This window comes from Martes martes, assembly GCF_963455335.1.
Source record: "Martes martes genome assembly, chromosome: 2".
In the NCBI taxonomy this organism is placed as follows: domain Eukaryota; kingdom Metazoa; phylum Chordata; class Mammalia; order Carnivora; family Mustelidae; genus Martes; species Martes martes.
The window spans coordinates 53,081,135-53,103,802 of NC_137889.1; the positions used below are offsets into that span (position 1 = coordinate 53,081,135).

Genomic DNA, 22,668 nt, shown 5'->3' on the forward strand with positions numbered 1-22,668 from the left:
ATTCCATCTAATAGGAGAGCACAGAAGAGGTGTTGATGTGTTGGCAATTTGGTGGTATGAGAGGTGGTCTCAGTTCTCTTTCAATAAAGCAGAGAATGGATTTTATGGCCATTAAAGTCCCCTTAGCCACTCCAAATTCTTTGATTTCTACTGAAAATAAGGACGGAGTTTTCAGCATCTTCTAGTTATGGACTATGTGAAGCCTGTTTACTTATAAGGCTCAAGCCCCGCAATGCACGCCTTTCAGCTCTTGGAATCTCAGCTAAGGAAAATTATAGATTCAGAAAACACTTATTCACAAAAATGTTCATTACGTATCATTTATAATAGCGATGTCTGTAATAACATAAACAACCTAAGTGAATAATAAGGGAAAATTGTGGCACATTTGAAATAATACTTCAAGGTAACATGGGAAATTTCAATGTTATGTTCCAAAAAACAAGTAGGCTCTAAATATAAGCACAAAACAATAAAGGAAAATATGAGCAGTGATTGACCCTTTTTTTTTTTTCAGCTCTATTTGGGTATAATTGGCAAACAAAATTGTAAAATATTTAAAGTGTACAGCATGATGATTTGATATACATACACATTGTGAAAGGGTTCCCTCTGTCAAGTTTATTAATACATACATCACCTCATCTTTTTACCTCTTGGGGTGGTTGGGGGTGAGGACATTTAAGTCCAACACTCTTGGCAAATTTCAATGATACAAGACAGTGTTATCAACTATAGTCACCGTGTCTTGCATGAGATCCTCAGACCTCATTCATCTTATAACTAACAGAGGGTGGCTGTTTACCAGTCTCTCCCTGTTTCCCCTACTCCCAGGCCCTGCCCATCACTTTCCTACTCTCTGTTTCTATGAATTTGACTTTTTTTTTTTTAAGATTCCATATATAGGTGATACCATACAGTATTTGTCTTCCTCTGGGTTATTAAGAGTGATTCATCTGGGATGGTAAACTCTTAGTGATTCTTCTGCCTTCTTTCCACTTTTCCTAAATTTTCTAGGTCTTTCATAATAATAATATGATACTACCATAAGCGCCAAATTCCCTGTACTGAATTCCCTCATACTTAAAAGATTCCTGATGGATACATCTGGGCTCAAGTCTTTTATTTTCTCCTGACACATAATTGCTGAGATTTATTGTGTCCTTGCAATATTCCAGACACTCTTTCACTATACACTTTGAGGCAAAAATTGTTTTAAGTTTATTTATTTATTTACTTATTTACTTATTTATTTATTTAAGTAATCTCTACACACGGGGCTCAAACTCACAATCCCGAGATCAAGGGTCTCATGCTCTTCAGGCTGAGCTAGCCAGGAGCCCCCTTAGTCAAATTTCTTAACCTTTCTGACCTTCATTTTCCTCATTTGTAAATAAGCGTAATTTTTCTCCTGTGTAAAATGAGGATCCACTACATGTAAGACCTTTGAGTCGCTATTATAAACACTCAGTAACTGTCAACATTGTTATTACCATGTCAATATATTTGTCATATTTTGCTGCTTATCCTATTGCTTTTTTTCATTCAAGAACATGAGACCCATTTCTGGTCCACTTAATATTTTCTTTTTTAAACTTCAAACCAAGACATTATCTTATATGATCCCTTTCCCTTTTGTTATGTAATAGCATTATCAGGAAATGGAGCAATTCCTTGAGAGGACATAACCTTTAGCAGGTCAATTTTCCTCAACAAGGGCAGACAGGCCATTTCCTGCATGCCTCCTTCTATACTGCAGTACAAGAATATTGTTAGAAACTTGGAGTTTCGGTAGCCTTGGGAACGGGACCAATTCCCAGGTATTTAATTTCGTTCTGGTCTCATCTAAATTGAAATTTTGACATAGCATTTTTCTCACACTAAGGACTACTTTAGAGGAATTTTTCCAATTTGTCTTTGTTTATTGTGAAGTCAAGCCAAACCCCACAGGTTTTGTGGCTGTTTTGGCAGTTATTGGTGACATTATTCAATCACTCACACACACACACACACACGCTAATTTGAGGTTCCTGTAATTCTACCCATGAAACATGCCCACACGGTAATTCCAGTAGATGCTTCTAAGGAAACCGAAGAAAAACAAAATGGCTTTTAGCATGTATATGTGAATCACACTAGGACTTTTTTCAGAGGGAGGAAATGCAGAATTGAAAGCACTTTTGAAAGGACAGAGATTTTTATTGCTCCCATTTGATATCTGCACTCGTATATGGTATTTTCATTTATTTGTCTTTGTTTTTTCTATTCTACCTGAATTTTATGCTTTTTCGCTTGCAAAAGATCAATTTCTCCCTGTCTCAGGCATCCCAGCTTTGGTTTTTTGTTTGTTCTTGTTTGTTTTTAGTCACTTTGATTTTTCTAAAATTGCTGAAATGAATCCATAAATCCCTTAAGTTCAGAGGTGAATCCCATGCAGGATGCTGATTTGAAACATACTCGATTCCCCTGGGAGTGGTGACTTCACCTTATTAATAGCTCGGTTGATGTGGCGCAAGTTACCCTGTAACTGTTTAGGCTCAGAGTTTTCATTTCTCATCCTAAGCTTGTGTTAAGAAAACAAGTTACAGAAAATTATTAATTGTTTCCATGGGAAAAATTTATTCTTAGTCCCAATTTTTAGAAATGGTCATTAGAAATCAAAGCAGCTCACAGAAGTCTTCTTGGCCAAGCAGTGAATGCACGTGTGGGTACAAATAAATGCATAATTAACTGTAGCATTGATGTTGGAATACAAAAACAGTGTTAAAATCACATAACCTGATATTCAGCAGAATACATTAAGATGCTGTTGAAGTAGCTAGAAAATTGAGAAATACACGAATGAGACCTTTACCGTTAAGAACTTTAGAGGGTAAAAGCATAAATACACTGGTTCTTTTGATTTTTTTTTGTTGCTGTTAAATATGCTTTTTAAAGCAGTTGCCTCATATCTCAAGGCAAATACCCTACAAAATGGGCATTTTTGACAGCCTGAGAGATTAAGGGGACCATTGAAAGATAAAGCGTGAGTTCTCTTGGAAGAATGAAGAGAAGATAAGATATTTAAAGGATTTATTGGTAAATGTGAGGGGATTCATTAACTAAGACAATTAAGTACAAGGTACCTTCTAGCTCCTGATATAACTGATAATGCAAAAGGAAGATTGAGAGAAGGAGGAGGCCTGCTGGTCATTAGATGCAGCCTGCGGGCCACACACCAGAGGAGGCAAGGCCTGCGGTGAGGTGCTGCTATAGACATGCGCAGATCAAATGGTGTTTACTCAATGGTCACGAGGAGTGTGTATAGACTGGAAAGTAGGATTTTTTCAAATAAGGTATTCTCAATTAATTCCTATTGCAGTGAGAGAAATGAAACACGTCTGGAGGCTTTCCATGTACAATTTGAGTCCTGAAATTTTTTTTAAAGATTTATTTATTTATTTATTTACTTGAGAGAGAGACAGAGTGTGGGGGCGGTGGAGGGGCAGAGGGAGAGAGAGAGAATCTCAAGCAGCCTCCCCACCGAGCACGGAACCTGACATGGGGCTCAGTCCCACAACCCATGAGCTTATGAGCTAAAATCAAGAGTTGGACACTCAACCAAATGAGCCACCAGATGCCCCTGAGTCCTGAAACTTTGGTGTCTATGATGCTTTCTTACTCTGAGATCTGCAATCTCTATATTGAAAGTATTCATCATTGTCAGTACCCAGAGTTTTACTTCCTCATGGAATATTTAGTATTGAGTGGATTAGAAAGAGTCACTTCAGAGAAATTTTTTGTCATTCTCAAGACTTTTACGTAGCTCTCAAGATTTTTGCTAGAGCGTTCCTCCATGTTCTACTGAAATGCAATTTGTTTAAATATGCATTTTACAAAAAGGATCATAAGGGCTTTAACACTGAATAGGTACCTTTTCCACTATTGATGGGAATGTAAACTGGTGCAGCTGCAATGGGAAAACAGTATGGTGTCATCTCAAAAAAATTCAAGATAAGATTACCATATGGTCTCATAATTCTGTTTTGGGTATATTTCCAAAAGAATTGAAAACAAGGTCTGGAAGAGATACTTGGATACCTATGTTCATAGTAGCATCAGGCACAAGAGCCAAAAGTTGAAAACAACTCAAATGACCAAAAAAAAAAAAAAAAAAAAAAGGATAAAGGAATACAGTGTAATATTCTGCCCTAAAAAGGCAAAGAAATTCTGACATAGGCTACAAGATAGGTAAACTCCGAGAATATTATGTTGAGTAAAGTAAGCCAGTAATAAAAAGACAAATGCCATGTGATTCCACTGTGGAGGTATCTAGAGTGGTCAGACTCAGACACAAAGCAGAATGGTGGTTTCCAAGCACTGGGAAAGAGAGAAGGGGTGGTTATTTAATGGGGATAGAGTTTCCGTTTGCAAGATCAAAACATCTGGAGGCTATACAATAATGTGAACATGTTTAACCCTACTGACTGAAGTGTGAACTTGGAAATAGTTAAAACAGTAAATTTTATGTTGTGTTCCTTTACCATGATTTAAAAAAAAAAAAAATGAATAGGTGAAAAGAAGAGGTGATCTAGATGAACCTAGAGATTTGCTCTCCTGTGTTAACACTGATGTTTCAAATGTTTGTGTAAGGTCTTTTTAATCTAACAGATTGCATTATACATAATGCTTTTCTACAATTAAACTATTCTCTAATATTTATAGACTAAAACCTAACACTTTCTTCAGCAAAATTCTTAAATATTTTCAGGGTCTAACAGCATTATACTGAACCAATAACTGTTTATTATGCTAATGGTAAGATTTTTACATTTGAGCATTTAGACTGAATTATCACATAGTTGATGCAAATGGAAGTGTATACACTACATGGCCTATTCTTTGCAATAGACAGAATGTTTAAAATCTAATAAAACCATGGAATTATTAAAAAGCAGAGATGTTTCCATTGTATTGAAATGGATTAATTTACAGTGAGTTCACATACTCAGCAACAGTATTACATAGAAAAAACCTCTGAGTTTGACCCAGTCTTCATTTCTTTTTCTTCTTTGAGGCAGGACTTACAGCACCAGAAGAAATAATATACAAACAACAATTTTGCATTATAGTAAATTTTATTTGGCCTGACTTACAAAGAATACAAAGTTCCCATTCTAGGTTCATGTAAAGAGAACAATTACAAACTATATTCAGGATTGTGTTACTTTTATTCATTCACAGAAGTCCTTTCATTACCATGACTTTGGAAAGATATAAAATGTGTAGAAAAATATCATATAATCTAAATATGAATTACTTGAGAAATATTTGAAACATCAGACAAGGCCATTTTCAAATAGTCTTTAGAAAGTACTGCAGGAAAGGAAAAATAGAATCCAAATATTTTTGTTACAGCAAAATATACATTACCTTTTCAAAATGATGTAAATAATGAATGTACAAATTAAATTTGGATAAATGAACTGAAATGAAAGCTGCACCATGGATATATTACATTTCTGTAGGCATTTGTATATGCATACATTTATATAGGCATTTTTTAGGCTATTACCAAAATGTCAAAATATTTTGTATGAAGTAATCTATATATTATTTACCCTCTTGCAAAATCATTCTAAAATATGTACTCTAAATATAAAAGATGACAAATAAAATAAATATTTTATCTGGGAATCTCTCTCTCTCTCACACACACACACATACACACTTTTTTTCAGAAAAAGTTCTTAATCCTTTTATATTGGTGGCACATATAATTTTTTTTCACTTTGGGGGCCTTTACTCATAAAGTATACAAGTAATCTTTGACATGTGAACATTTCGTGAGAAATTTTAAACTCGTTTACAATCCTAAACATAGAGAAGGAAGTTTCCAATGAGTGACGATGGGCACTAGATCTATGGTTGTTTCCTACTCAGTTAAGGGCCATGAGGTGGGCATACAAATAGGTGTCGTGGCATTTTGTTTCTTTTGTGTTGGTCTGATTATGGTACACATTTGAAGCTATTCTGAAAATATATAATTCAATTGTTCTTTAAGCAAATGATGAAAAAGAGAAATTGAGAGAGAGAAAAAGAGAGAGAATCCAAAGGAACTTGCTTAGTATCCAGACTTACCTAATTTGCCAAGAGAAGACCTCATCCCGAAATGTATCCCACCCCTCTTTTCTATGTGGGAACATAGGGTTATAAGAGTTGCTCAGAGAAAAGTACAGAATTCTCCAGGTAAACATTGCTCACAATTTCTCACTATGACATTTTTGTGTGAGGACAGATACTTTCTGATACCAAAAGGATTTAACTGGAGGAAAAAATAACAAGAAAGAAAATGTGGGGAGGGGGAGCTCAGCTGAGCAGAGCTAGGCTATGCCAGGGAAAGAAATGGATAGCCTGGGGGTGCCTAGCTGGTTCAGTTGGTAGAGCATTCAACTCCTGATGTCAGGGTCATGACTTTCAGGCCCCCTGTTGGGTGTGGAGTCTACTTTAAAAAAAAAAAATGAATAATCTTTTAATGTCATTTACTATCCAATCAGGGTTCGTATTCCCCAGTTGATACGGAAGTAGGTGGTCTGGCATGTGTAATTACCAACAACTGCTTCCCCTATATTTCTCTCCATGCCCTGGTCAGTAGGCTTCCTAACTGCCATGGAGTGTTTAAGAGCCCTTCTCAGCGGCTCTGTAAAGAACTGCAGAGAATCTGGGATTTCACTCTACTTAGAAGTGAGCAAGCTGGCCTGCCACTGTCCAGCGGAGGCAGAAGACATGAGAAATCCTGGATCAGAGATGATGAACTTTAGTACCGACAGCACAGATGCCACATGATGATCAGGATGCCTGAGCCACTTCCCCTTGCTCCCAGGTCACCCAGCAACAAGGCCAGTGTGCACAGAGGCAAGAGCAGTTGGTGTATTATAGTGAAGGACTCTTGAACTTAGGGAACCCAAATCTTTTATGATGGGAAGCAAGCATACCAAGGGAGACAATTTCTCTACCTTCCAAGCCTTGTAAATAAGCATGCTCTTTGTTTCTGGAAGAGGCATGATCTCTGCCTTCCACATCTACTTGCTATATAAACATCCTTGAAAAGATAACCTGGAATAAATGGTAGGCATGGCCTCCCTTACAAAACACTCGGAAATGCAAAAGACTGGTGAAGAATGGTGTCTAATTCTTCCTTCCCGTGATTGCACAAGTCAAAGACTCTCTTGGGGAAAAAAAAAAAATCTTAAATTCTTTCCAGAAGTTGATAAAAATATAATTGGTCAAAGCAGCAACCACCCATTGTAGCCGAGAAAGGGGGATATTTGGGATCTTGTAGGTTTCATGGTGATCTTGTTTTGGTCTCACTTTATAATGTTCTCTGAGTTATCTTGTTGGGTGTTGATGTCCTGTGGGATTGTTACCTCCAAGGGACAAGATGGTCTTGCTGTGAGCATCAGACCAGTTCCCAGACATCAGAGACTGCTTTTTATTTTCTCAGCTCTATCTTAGAATCAGGATTCATACTAGATTCTCTCAATGTGACTGGTTAGTACACTGTATTTCTTAAGAATCGTTTAATCTTTAGGATTCTCTTTTCATCTCTTTTACTTTTCCTTTTAGTCTATTTGTTGAAGAAATCAAGCCATTTGCCCCAGGGAACTTCCCATAGTTTGGATTTTGCTGATCATTCCCCTGATGTGCCATTTGACATATTCTCCAATCCTTTGTTTCCAATAAATGGGTTATTAAATTTAAAGGCATGATCAAATTCATTCACTGCTTTTGGCAAGAACACTTTATAGGCAGTGATGTGTTCTTTCATTAGGAGGCACATAACTAGGTGACTGAAGCTCCTTTTGTGATGTTAGCAGCCGTTGATGGCTTGATCCATTAGTTCATTAGCGGTTGCAAAAGGATGACATTCTAATCCTGTCTCCTCTTTTTTGATGTGAGCTGGAATACATTTTGTCCATATATTTAAGTTCGGTGTCCCCAGCTATTTTCCAAATGACTTCAGAGGCCTTGCATGTTAAAAGAATAGAAAATAGGACATTCAGAAAGAGAACCCAGTGTAAATCATAATAGAGGTAATTGAATATGGTTTCACAAATGCTATTGCTTTCTTGGTTGAACTTTTTGTGTTCTAGAGATAATATGAAATGTCTATATTTGAATGCTATCAAAAGGGACAGATTTAGTGTGGTCAACCAGAAAATAAAGAGATCGACCGTTTTCTGGAACTCAATGAGAGGCTTAAAATCTGTAGATAGGCATACCTCCTTTTATTGTCCTTCACTTTATTGCACTTTGTAGATACTGCAGATTTTTACAAACTGAAGGTCTCTGGCAACCCCACATCAAACAAGTCTATCAAGGCCATTTTTCCAACAACATTTGCTCACTTTGTGTCTCTGTGGCACATTTTGGTAATTCTCATAATATTTCCAACTTTGTCATTATTATTATATTTTTTATAGTGCTACCTGATCAGTGATATTATGATCTGTGATATTATAAGGGTTTTTTTAGTATCTTTTTTTTTTTTTTACCGTGATACCAGTAATTTGTGAGGAATCCTGTAGTTTGCATTTGAATGACTTCAGTATACTTGCACCTTTGATTTGACCTAAGGAAGCACTAATAGGTTTTGAATGTTGCCTGTGTGTTTGAAAGACCTGAAGTCATTAAGATAAGACCTAATATCAAAAATTGGAAACCAAGTAACTTGTGCAGATCTTTGATGTTACTATTGTAATTATTTTGGGGTGCCACAAACTTCACCAATATAAAGTGAACTTAACAGATGAACGTGTGTTCTGACTGCTCCATGACCAGCCCTTCCCCCATTGTCTCCCTCTCCTTGGGCCTCCCTCTTCCCTGAGACACAAGGAAGGGCTTTCCTGAACTCTTCCCTTAATACTGAAATTAGGCCAATTAATAACTCTACTCTGACCTCTAAGAGTTCAAGAGAAAGAGTCACATGTCTCTCTGAGTTTAACGAAGAAGCCATGTCAAACTCTTTGCTAAACTCTCTGAGTTTAACGAAGAAGCCGTGTCAAAAGCTGAGATAGGCTGATAGTTTGGCCTCTTGAATCAAAGAGTTTATAAATTCAAAGAAAAAGTTCTTCAAGTAAAATTCAAAGTGACACCTCAGTGAACACATGAATGATGCAAAAGAGAAACAGCCTTATTGCTGATGTGGAGAAAGTTTGAATGGGTCCAGGTAGAAGACCAAACCAGCCACCACATTCCCTTAAGCCAAAGCTTGAGCCAAATCAAGACTCTTACTCTCTTCAATTCTGTAAAGGCTGGTAGAGGTAAAGAAGCTGCAGGAGAAAAGTTGGAAGCTACAAGAGGTTGGCTCATGAGGTTTAAGGAAAGAAGCCATAACAGAAGAGTGCAAGATGATCAAGGTCCTTGGATCAAGCTCTGCATTGGGCTCCCTGCTCAGCAATGAGCCTGTTTCTCCCTCTCCCTCAGCAAATGCTGATGGAGAAGATCTAGCCCAGATCATTAATGAAGGTGGCTATACTAAATAACAGACTTTTAGTGTAGATGAAAGAGCCTTCTCTTGAAAGAAGATGTCATCTAAGACTTTTATAGCTGAAGAGAAGTCAATGCCTGGCTTTAAACCTTCAAAGGACAAGCTGACTCTGTTGTTAGGGGCTAATGCAGCTGGTGACTTTAAGTTGAAGCCAATGCTCACTTACTATTCTACAAATTCTAAGCTTTTAAGAATTATGTTAAATCTACTCTGTGCTCTATAAACGGAACAACAAAGCTTGGATGACAACATATCTGCTTACAACATGGTTTACTAAATATTGTAAGCCTACTGTTGAGAATCACTGCTCAAAAGGAAGATTTCATTCAAAATATGGCTGCTCATTGAGCCTGGTTACCCTAGAGTTCCAATGGAGATAGGCAACAGATTGATATGTTCATGCCTGTTAATACAAAATCCATTCAGCAGTCCATAGATCAAGGAGTAATTTCAATTTTCAAGTCTTATTACTTAAGAAATACATTCTGTAAGGCTCTAGCTGCCATACATAGTGATTTCTCTGATGGATCTGGACAAAGTAAATTGAAAGTCTTCTGGAAAGAATTTACTGTTCTAAATGCCATTAAGAACATCTGTGAATCACAGGAAAAGATCAAAACATCAACATGAGCAGGAATTTGGAAGAAGTTGATTCTAGCCCTCATGGATGACTTTGAGGGGTTCAAGACTTCAGTGGGGGAAGTAACTGGAGATGTGGTAGAAATAGCAAGAGAACTGGAATTAGAAGTAGAGCTTGAAGATGGGACTGGATTGTTACTATCTCATGACCAAACCTGAGTGGATAAGGAGTTTTTTCTTATGGATGAGCAAAGAAAGAGATTTCTTGAGATGGACTCTACTCCTGTTGAGGTTGCAGTGAAGATTGTTGAAATGACAACAAAGCATTTAGAATATTACATAAACTGAGTAGATAAAGTAGCAACAGAGTTTGGGAGGTTTGACTCCAATTTTCAATGAAGTTCTACTGTGGGTAAAATGCCATCAAACAATATCACATGCTCTGGTGAAATGGGTGGAAAGAAGAGTCAATTGTTGCAGCAAATCTCACTGTTGTCTTATATGAAGAAATTGCCACAGCCCAACCCTCCACCCAGCTTCAGCAACCACTACCCTGATCAGTTAGCAGCCACCAACATCAAGGCAAGACCCTCCACCAGCAAAAAGATAACAACACACTGAGGGTTAGCCCTTTTTAGCAATAAAGTATTTTCAACTAGGTATATACATTGTTTTTAGACATAATCCTATTACCTACTTAATTGACTACAATATTGCATAAATAAAACTTGGATATGCAAAAGACAAACAAACAAACAAACAAACTTGGGTATACCAAAAAGATTCCTTTTACTTGCTTTATTGCAATTTTGCCTTTTGTGTGGTGGTTTGGAACCCAACCTCCAATATCTCTGAGGTATGCCTGTATTTCTCCTGTGGAAAGACTGTTAGAAAAAGTCTCTACAGGCCCTGCTATGTAGAGAGTTATTCTGAACATTGTCACTTTGGGTTAAAATATACACATGACATATGCCAAGTGGATTAAGAAATAGAAACATATATTCTCTAATGGTGAAGTACTTATCACTCTGATACAACTTCAGATTATCCAGAATACTGAGCTTTGTACTTACTAGTATATTTTTGTTGTGAGGATTAACTAGAAAAGGAAGATATTTATGTTAATGTGTGTTTATATTCTTTTACATTTCATAACTCCTAACAATTAGGGGTGCCTGGGTGGTTCAGTCGATTAAGTGTCTGCCTTCGGCTCAGTTCATGATCCCGGAGTCATGGGATCAAACCCTGCATTGGGCTCCCTGCTCAGCAGAGAGTCTGTTTCCCTCTTCTCCCTCTGCCCCTCTGCCTGCTTATTCTCAATCTCTCTCTCTCTCTCTAATAAATAAATAAAATAAAAAAAAGAAAGAACTAATAATAACTAACACAGACTCTATATGATCTTAAAGTCATGCTCTACTTCATTTTGCCAAAACCAACATATATACTTCAAAGGCATTCATCTCCATAGGTGTATAATTAAATATAGAAATCCCTATCTCTAGATAAAGAGAGTCTCCTTGTCCCTCTTGCTCACATCTTGGGATGTAAATTAGGGAATTCAAAGGAGATAGAAGGAGATGGACAACAACTCAATGAGCCACTAAGGGCAGCTGTTTGCTTGGCCCTTGGTGGGTCCTCCAGTTGGGACACACAGGCCATGCTCTATAATAATGATAGTCTCTAGATTGTCCCTTGGGAACAATTCCGCAGAGGTAGACTAGAAAGCTGTCTGAACTCTGTTACTATATTTTCTGATATAATAAGCATGATTTATTGAACAGATGTAAATCTTTGATGAACTTACAGTGCTTCAAAGTCATTATTTTGACATCAGTAACAGTCTTACAGACAGTGAACCACAGGAGATTAGACAGGTACTGTATTGACCAAAGAAAATACTCTGGAGTTCACTTTTTGACTAAATCTTTGATATGCCTTAGCTTTATTTTGATTTGACTCTTGCTTTCAAAAGTGAGACATAGCCCAAAGAAACACCAAATTATCAACCATTAGGATGCTTTCGTGAAAAAACTAGGTACTCAGTAAGGTTAGATTTACACTGTAAGTAAAACTTCACCAGGGGAGGGTACCTGGGTGGCTCGGGGGTTAAGGCCTCTGGCTTCAGCTCAGGTCATGATCCCGGGGTCCTGGGATCGAGCCCCGCATCGGGCTCTCTGCTCAGCAGGGAGCCTGCTTCCCCCTCTCTCTCTGCCTGCTTCTCTGCCTACTTGTGATCTCTGTCAAATAAATAAATAAAATCTAAAAAAATTTAAAAAAAAAAAAAACTTCACCAGGGGAAACTATAGAATAATAGAACTAGAAGGAATATTTAAGACATTTTTCCTTCCTTATAGCTAAGGCAAATGAGGTTAAATGGGATGCAGTGACCCACTTATGTCCTCAACTCTTGACTATACAAATCATTGAAGGAGATTTTTTTAGTGTTTAGTTGCTACCCCTAACATTAAGTAAAGGAATGAATGATTGATTCTCCATATAAGTTCATGGAGTATAAGTGAAATTTTTGGAAAAAGGAAAATTAATTGAGAAAACTGCTAAATTTAATATTCACAGTAGCAGGACACCAAAATTTCACTTGAGTACAAATTTTCATTCCTTATTGCCCCACAAAGATACAATAAACCCTGGCAAAAACTGGTGTATTTGAAGTTGTGTTCACTTGTCTGGGTTGTCAGGATATGGCTCAGTGGGTTTTAACTAGTGGTCTTATATTTTCTGGTTCCCCAAATGTCTCATAGTTCCTAAAGAAAACTGCCAGTTTTATAAAAATACCATAAATTCTCTTGTCACTATTTAAAATTAAAGTTCAAAAGGGATCTTCAGAGATACATATAAAATCATGTTTAAAATCATTTTAATAATATTTTAGAAATGAATCTAAAAATTGTTCATATACAAGAAATATAAAATGTTTTTAATTTAAAGCCATCTCCACCATCCCCAGTAACTCCGTTGTATGAGAATCTAATTTGCTAATCAGACTGATGATACCTGTTTTCATTGTAAGTTATGGGTAATTAGAAATTACAGCTGAGGGGCGCCTGGGTGGCTCAGTGGGTTAAAGCCTCTGCCTTCGGCTCAGGTCATGATCCCAGGGTCCTGGGATCGAGCCCCGCATCGGGCTCTCTGCTCAGCAGGGAGCCTGCTTCCTCCTCTCTCTCTGCCTGCCTCTCTGCCTACTTGTGATCTCTGTCTGTCAAATAAATAAATAAAATCTTTAAAAAAAAAAAATACAGCTGAACTACTAAACAAGAATGGACCCTTCGCAAGGGCAGTCAACCAGATCATTATTCTGAGACAAAGCAACCTAATGATTACTACAAAGTTCAAACTAAAAGAATTGATTTGAATGATTAGGGGACTCTATTTAGAGTTAAACCCTTTGTGTTTTATGGATTCATACCATACAATTCCTTTAGTACTTAAAATGGGCTTAATCAAAGAAAAATACACAGAATCAGATAACATGCATAGAGAGAAAGGAGACACGTAGAGATAGTCCCCCACTGAGTCTCAGAGAATTTCGTATAAACTAAAAAGTAGAGAAATCTAAACCCAAAGTTGGGACAACCACTCCAACCACTCCCAGGTGATCAACAAGTTAGATCACCTGGGGAGTGTCTGCTGTCTTCTAGAGCCATTTCCTCATACACAGCTACAGAGAATTAGTCCTCCTCTCCCCAAGAGGTCCCTTTAGTCCTTAGGGTCAGGGAGGAAAGAAGTACCTGCACCCAGACCACCAAGACCATAGTCACCGTGGTACCTGCCAAAGAACAGTGAGGCTTAATGCAAGAACACAAACAAACACTGTTTTGGTGGGTTTAACAAATGTTCACTGTTTTCCATCCCCAATGACTGTTGTGACACCGTTTCCAGGAGACACTACGTTTCTGTGGCCAAACAGTTTACAAAGAAACCTATAGAATGACACCCGTTTGTATGCTGGAATACGGAAGGATTTCAGAGCCAGAATAAATTACAGTAATGAGATATGGCCTTTTCTTAAACGTTTATTACTGTGAGAAAACCTGAACGAAGGCAAGCCTTTCGGGACTGGCATATAGAGAGCTCCGGGACTGATCACTTGCCACTTACTCATTGCCTCTGATTGTACGACTAGGTTTCAGGTCTCTGCTTTATTTCCCTAACAGGTTAGTAAGCTCTGGTCTTATTCACAGGAGGCCCCTGTGCTGTGCAGCCCTTTGGAATCTCTCTGTGCAGCTTACATAGGTGGAAACAGGGGAGGGGTAAGCAAAGAGAAGAGGGGCAGAAGGTAGGCCCTTGGCACGGCACACCTGTCTTCAAGAGCTGGAGATACTTTGCAGCCAGCTTTTCTGTGAGAAACTGTGATAACGCCATAAAGTTATATGTGTTCACTTATTGCTGGCCCAAACCTTTCATTCTTTAAATTCTCAATAAATAGAAGATGATGAATTATCAAAATCTCACCAAGAAATACAAATTCTAGATTTTTCATCTTTCAGGCTGAGCTTTCAAAGGCATTTCTTCAGCTAGACAAGCTGTTGTTTCTCTTCATAAGTACGTGTGACTTAGGAGGTCTCCAAGAATTAAATGTTTACCGAACAAGTACTGTGAGCTTTCTGACCAAAAGCCAGATCCTCCCCACCACACTCTAAGCGGAGAAAATCCCCCAATTCCCTGTATTTTGTAGATGAGGAAATTCAGGATAAGAGAATATATTTCACATGTATTCATATATTTCACTGGTGCTGACCTCCCACCTAGGTCTATTCTGACTCCAGATCTGTAATCTTTGCTTTCTGTACTCTGATCTCTATAGGTCTGTTCATTATAGGAAGAAAAAATAGAAAGAAACCTATCTTGTGCTAAAACACTCTTGTGAAAGACCCCACCAATATTCTTCTGTAGGAAAAATTAGAAAACTAAGTAGTTTTTACTTTATCTATTTGTAAAGCTTAGTTATGGGGCAGTCAGAAAAAAAAAGAAAATTGAGTTGTTTTTGGGGTTTTTGGGGGTTTTTTTTGAGAGAGAGAGAGAGAGAAAGCATGTGCACATGCACACACAGTAGGGAGAGGAGCAGAGGGAGAAGGAGAGAAAATCTTAAGCTGGCTCCATGCTCAATGAGGAGCCCACCATGGGGCTCTATCTCACTACCCTGAGATCATGACCTGAGCCGAAATTAGGAGTCGGACATTAACTGACTGAGCCACCCTGGCACTCTGGAAATGGAGTTTTGTTTTTGTTTTTGTTTTTTTTTAAACACTACGTTAATAAGGAGAAATAAAAATAAAAATGAAGGCTTATGTATAAAGAAATTCCAATGTGAGTAATTCTGACATCGGTTAAATTGGATTGCAGGGAAAGGACTCATAAATCCTTACATGAATCCCTATTTCTACAGATCCTGTGACTAGTAGACGTTGCTTATTAGAAACTCCAGTGGTGGGTGTTATGGAGGGCATGTATTGCATGAAGCACTGGGTATGATACATAAACAATGAATTCTGGAACAATGAAAAGAAAGAAAAGAAAAGAAAAGAAAAGAAAAAAACTCCAGCAAAGCCCTCCTATGTTAGATACAGGAGAGTGAAAACACAGGATGTAAATTATATGAGTACAAATTCCACAAAAAGACACCAAAAACACTTATTTGACATTAAAGATCTAAGATATCAAAGCATCTTATAACAGCCAGGAGGAGATCTTTTTTTGCTGTAAATAAGCTATCTGATTCGATTTGGTTCCCACAGTTTGTTTTTAATTAAGCAAAGAGACATTTTTAAATTTTTGTTTTCTAATCTTAAATAGCTAAGTTCAAAATGATTGTGTAGTATCTATCTGCCTTCCTTTTTTCACATCTAATTTTAACAGCAAGTCAGTCACTTTTACACTTCAAATCAGAAGCCAGATGCTGAACTTCTTTATTAGTTTACTATTACCCTGTGGGGGGAAAAATCTGTTTGGTTCTTGTTGATTTGAGAGATAAAATTTCTTTTCTTGTGGTTTTACATGCATTATTTTCAAAACACAGAAACTAGGATGGCGTTGCTGGAAAGAGCCCTCTTGTTGAACACAGCCCAGATGCTGAAATGTTCATCTGACTTTACACAGCAGGAACCAGAGGGCCAATGCCCACTGTGGCAAAAGCTGGCCAGGATTAAGCATGGTGACAGCTGGCCAACAGTCATTGCATGGCACAGCTCTCATGGGTCTGTGTCTTCTAGTATTCAGACAAAGGGCAGTATTTGCATTTTATAAAGCTTTTTGGAAAGTACAAAGTAAAAAAACCTGTGGGTGTAAAATCTTATTAGTGTCTCTCCTTGAGATGAAGAGAGGAGAAAAATGGATGTAAGCTTGGAGTCACCATTCACGTACACTTAATGTGTAAGCACCCACGGAAAATTCTGCTGCAATTAATGTTTTGTGGTCTTTCTCTACATTCTCTGTTTCGTCCCTAGAACACTTGAAGGATAAGTTAGAAGAATATATGGCCCGCTTTTCCAAAGTAAGGATTGTTCGCACCAAGAAAAGGGAAGGGCTCATCCGGACCCGCCTCCTGGGGGCATCTATGGCCAGAGGAGAAGTCCTGACGTTCCTGGATTCCCACTGCGAGGTCAATGTGAACTGGCTGCCCCCTCTCCTTAGTGAGTACGCATGCTGATGGTGGTCTTCCGGGGACCAGCAGGGCCTGGGGACTCGCCCTCCTTCAGAGGGAGTGTGTGGCTTGCTTCTGTCCAGTTTGCAATCAACAAAGGCAAGATCCCTTCTACAGTTTTTACAATGAGAGCCTCGAATTCTATCTTAACCACAGCTGAGAACAAATAGGTCACTAGAAAACTTGCGTTAAAATTGCCATTTTAGATACTACCAACCACAGTCTAACTTAAGGTTTGCAATGGTTTCATTTAGTTTAGACATTCTACTTTATTGTAGTTATAGTGGTTAAGTAAATACTAAAATAAGAAAGTACTTAAAAACACGATCTCAGGACACCTGGGTGGCTCAGTCAATTAAGCGTCTGCCTTCAGCTCAGGTCATGATTTCGGGGTCCTGGGATCAAGTCCCGCATCAGGATCCCTGCTCAGCAGGGAGTCTGCTTCTCTCCTTCTGTCTGCCACTCCCCCTGCATGTGCTTGATCTCTCTCTCTCTCTCTCTGACAAACAAATAAAATCTTTGAAAAAACTATCTCTATACAGTTCAGATTAACACACACACACATAGTATAACGATTATTACAGAACTGTTAAGAAAAGAGGAAAGACAATTATTAAGCCCCAGAATACAGTTCAAGTGCAAGTGCCCTGACATTTTTGTGGATTAAAATGCCAGTTCTCCTCTCGACTCCTGGCACTGGTCTAGAGCCCCAAATATATAATCTCCCAAGTTTACAGAGGACCCCCCCAAGCAGTCTGAGCTACTATCCAGATGACACATCTCTAAGGCTCACAATATGGCTCAGAGTCAGGGAAGAAGCAGCCTCTCTGTCACATTACACTTAAACTGTTAGAAACATGAAAGAACTAAGAGTCATTCAAGCTAGAAAATGCTTGTGTGGCTCAGTTGGAGCTTGACTATTTTGTTTTTTATTTCACCATGAAGTCAGATATAAAGTCCAGTACTGGATGAGGAATAAATTGCCAGACTGGAAAATAATATATATAGATATATAGATACAGATATATATACATGTTTCTAAAAAGTTCTTGGTGTGCACATACTGTACTCCTTCTTATTCTTCCAGATTTCACTAAATCAACTTTTATTGTAAATATATCCCTGGCCTTGGAACTAAAGCTAGTAAAAACGGCCTTTACAATAAGCTGCCTCAGAAAGAATGATTTGCTATTGACTACTGTGTAGGATTTCAGCTAGAACCAGCAAAGCTCCATTAGTAAAAGATGTGGGCGGGGGCGGTGGGGGGGGGAATCAATTGAAACTGTGTAGGATTTAAGACAGGAAATGACCAGCAACTAACGCCCCCACCGCCTCACCCAATCCGCACACACCTGCCCAGGCGACTGCCCAGCCATCGTAATCAACAGGAATGTCTCAGTGCTCCTCTGGCCAGAGACTCCTCTGAGCTTTTAATTTAAAGTACCTTGTTCAAGGACATAGCAATTTAGAGTTTCATCAGCAACAGTGAGATTCCTGCAAACTGAACTTGACCTATATGGTGTCGAATACTCAAGGAAGTCAGCAAAAGGCCTAATTTATTTATGAACCAAAGCAATTCCTAAATGCCAATTATCAAGCCTCTGATTGTTCATATGAATCTAAAAGGGGGAAAAAAGAGAGAGAGAGAGAAAGAAAAAAATACAGAGAAACCCACTTTTTCTCATTAAAGCATTTCATTTCCTGTAGGCCTGATGGATAAGAAATGATTCAAGCTCAGGATCACTATCTTTTTTTATTTTCCTCTATCAGTGTCCTGACACATCATCCAAAATGAAAAAAAAACAGGCGGAGCCACACAGTTTCTTGGTTCATTTTTCACCTTGGGATTATACCTGAATTTCAATTTCCCATTAAGAGTCTGTTTGTTTGATCCCTGGAAATTGAAATGTAGGCACAAGCCTTAGATGAAAAATTAGTCATGCTGCTTTCACCCTAAGCCAGAACAGCTGGATGAGAGCTGAAAGGAAATTTGAAGGGAGAGTTGACAGTTAATTTAACAGACTCATTCTCTTTGGGTCACCTTGGGACTCCTTGTTGGTCAAGGAACTTGTAAATCAACCTGATTCTGAATTTGATTGAAGAAAGTCACTGAAACCGTAATATTGAACTACCTGCAGAGGTGCTAGGAGAGATATTTTGGACACAGCAATGATGCCTCCTCTGCCAAAGACATCTACGGGGAAACACCATTTAGATAAAGATTAAAACCCATTACGAGACTTTCCCAGGTGAAAATGGATGCTCATAGGGTGCTCGTCGAAGAATCACCTGAAATAGTGCTGGGGGTCTTTCTGTCTACCGATTAGCTGAAATAATAGTACCACCTCTAGGGTCTCAGGGGCCTCCTGGGGCCATGCCGTTTACCTTGCCACATGCCCACATCATACTCCCCTTGTCATGTTTCATCTTCTTTCTATCACATTTATCACCTTCAAACGTACTATGTAATTTAGAGATTTATTATGTATATTGATTGTCTTTGCTCCATTGCTAAAGACAGGAATTTTTGTGGTTGTTATTCACTTCTGTGTTCTCAGAACCTAGACAAGTGGCAGGCATAGAATTTCTACTCAATAAATAGCTGTTGAATTGGAAGAAAGGAAGGAAGGAGGGAAGGGTGGATGGATGGATGGATGGAAGGGAGGGAGGAAGGAAGGGGCATATAAATATGGAGGGGAGATCTTCTATAGGATTCTGAGGTTTCCCCACCCTGCCCCATCGGAGACATCAAAATAATAATACTGAACTAGCCAAACCTCATTATTTCTAAAAGATGTTTTTGAAGATATTTAAATGTATTTTATTCCACATGCCACAGGAGATCATCCAAATAGCCAGAAATCAGATGTTCATACTTAAAAGTTCGGTCAGACAATATGTTTGTTATAATAAATACTGAGTGCACATTTGGGGGAAGAAAATATGGTTGGCCCCTTAAACAGCACAGAGGTTAGGGCCACCAACACCCTGCACAGTCAAAGATTCACGTGTAACCTTGGACTCCCCAAATAACTTGCTGTTGACCAGAAGACTTACCGATCACATAAACAGTCAACTGACACTTATCGTTTACGGTATATGTATTCCATACTCTACTCTGACAATAAAGTAAGCTAGAGAGTAAAATGTTCTTAAGAACATCATAAGGAAGAGAAAATACATTTGCAGCTCTATACTATACTATCCTATAGTATACTGTACTATATCGAAAAATATCTATTCATAAGTGGACCTGTGTATTTCAAAACTTTGTTGTTCAATAGTCAACCCTATGTCACCTATAGCTGTTCCAGGTGAGGCAACGTGTGTAAATGCCAATTTCCTGTGCTGTTAAAGTCTCACAACAATAATATCTACATGGAAAAGGAAGGAGCTGGGACTGAAAAAGATATCATGCGAGAAGCATCATGGAGAACTGGAAAGACCACGGGTTTTAGGATAGGACTGTTGGGCAGGCATTGCGTCCTGGGTTTTGCTCTCCAAAGATGAGTGACCTTTGACAAGTTATTTAGTTTCTCTGAGCTCAGTATCCTTGTCTGTAGATTGAGAATGACAATGGCAGCCACCTTACGGGTTGCTAGGAGGATTAGAACTACCAAGACTATAAACCACTTAGCAGTTGCTCAAGAATTTGATAGTAGCAGGAATAGTAACAGTAGCATCAGGCCATCTACTACGTTTTTGGACAGAATGAGAAAAGAAAAAAATGTATAGCTTTGATAAACAAAGGACCATCAAAGGACAATAGCAAAGAATTCTTTGTGTGATCTGTCAGCATTTAACGGGGGAGCAGCCATCATGACCATCATAAGATTAGAGGTTAAATAAAAGAAACATGAAGTTAAATATTTACATTTTGGAACTTCCAGAAAGCAGGACAATATTTTCTCAGCAAGCTCCCGCTGTATGCTTGAAGGAACACAAATACTGTTTATACTCCATGCATGTTGGATGCACTATAAAATGACAGATTGGGGACAGGTCAGAGCAAAAATGTGACAGAGGTAGAGCTAAATGGACTTCTGCAAGTCTCTCCGGGACATAACTTTCTTAAAGGAAAACACGACAACACTAATTGTACCTAATCACTGTCCCATCACATTAAGTCCAGCCTTGGAAGAGATTTCGCACAGCCCTCTAACAACCACAGGAAACCAGGCTGCAAGCAGCATCCCTACATTAGGAAGGATTTGTAGGCTTCTCTTTGCTGAAAAAATGATGGATGGCCTAGGCAGGCATGTCATTTCCTATTTTGTGCTTTCATTTTTCAGACCAAATTGCACTAAACCACAAAACCATCGTGTGCCCCATGATCGATGTCATTGACCACAACCACTTTGGGTATGAGGCACAAGCTGGGGATGCCATGCGAGGCGCCTTCGACTGGGAAATGTACTACAAAAGGATCCCCATCCCTCCAGAGCTCCAGAGGGCAGATCCCAGCGACCCTTTTGAGTGAGTAGCTGAGGGAGGGCTGTGGGAGAGAGGGAGCATGTCAACTTGGGACCCATGAGGACAATTATCTCTAATAAAATGGAAGAAAACAGGTGGCAACAATATCCGCCCCTTGGAGAAAAGTCAGACCTACAAGTTGTAGAAAATTACAAGTTGCACCAAATACACGAATCCATCCCCTTATCAAACTTGGCAAAGCATCAGAGGAAGTGTGCGGACGTAAGAATCAGGAAAGGCAGAGTCTACTGAAAATACATATTCTCTTGTCACTATTCTCTCGGATGGTCCCTTCCTCATCTCAGTTCTCTCTGTTCTTTTGCCTTTTCCCTAAAGAACCATTTAAATTAACTATCTTACTTTACCCTCATTGGAAAATGATGTAAAATAGGAGGCAGGATTTAAGCCTCTGTTTACACCCTGTTGGGAACGATGAGGGCAGGCAGTGTTTCTGAGTAGTGCTCCAACATCTTGAACTTGGGGAGTTCAATCAAAATGATATATCCAGTGTAAATAATCTTTGTAACTGTATCATTAATTTAAGTTCGATATAAGTAAGAATTTATAGTAATCTATTGGTCTCTACAAAGTTAAGTCCCCCTTTTTTTTTTCCAGTGTGGGCATGAGAATTGTGCATGCCAAGAAAAAGAAAAATATATATATATTTAGCTTAGTTTGACCAACTCTTAGATCCATTAATGGTGAACGGTAAACTTTTTCCAAAAGTGAACCCAGAGATTGCCCAAGGCATACTACTAACTATTCCTCCTGCTGCACCCTTTTGATCACATTAACGTTTTCATAAATTTGAAACTATCATATATTTTTTCTTAGGACAAGAAAAAATGTCTGTGATTGGGGCTTTGCATACTTTCTAAGGGTCTGTTTCAAATGTGTTAGAATTGATACTGTCTTTTCATTAATAATATGGGCAGTAAAAGTTTACAGTGGAGAAGCTCCCAAGTATAAAAACCATTTCTGTAACACTAACCCTTTAAACTCCAAAAAGTATGTGATAAACATCAGAAAATGCTTCTTGCGATTCTAGTCTCTGGAAAGATAAACTCTTGGAAATGCTGGGGGAATTTCAGAAGACATTAGCCTGATAAAAAGGGAGAGGTAAATGATTCCTTTTGTAACATGAAGCACACTCATCAAGTAACCAGAATTTCTGAAGGCCTCTTCATACTCTGAAATTGCTGGTGAGTTTTTGAGAAGAAACAATAAAGGCCCATTGTTATTCTTCCAAATGCTTTGGCCAGGATTTTGAGGATATTTAAAACTACTAGAAAAGCTCTTTAGAGATGGAGTTTCCAGTAAGCATTTGAAGAGAGCCCAGCTGGAGAGATGTTCATCAGGCTTTCCTGAAGTTAACTATCAGAAAGCCTTGGCAAAGGGGCCAATGGGGGTAGGGGGATTTAAAGCCACG

The 22,668-nt window shown here is 38.5% G+C and overlaps 1 protein-coding gene across 1 annotated transcript in view; it reads left to right on the forward strand.

The window, feature by feature from the left end:
- Positions 1-22,668, forward strand: part of GALNTL6 (polypeptide N-acetylgalactosaminyltransferase like 6) — a gene marked incomplete at both ends in the record, with an annotated part of 1,173,146 nt that overhangs the window by 966,444 nt on the left and 184,034 nt on the right. The window contains 2 exons of the mRNA XM_080796997.1: positions 16,570-16,755; positions 21,059-21,242. Coding sequence (XP_080653123.1) covers positions 16,570-16,755; positions 21,059-21,242 — 370 coding nt within the window. The remainder of the gene's footprint in view (positions 1-16,569; positions 16,756-21,058; positions 21,243-22,668) is intronic.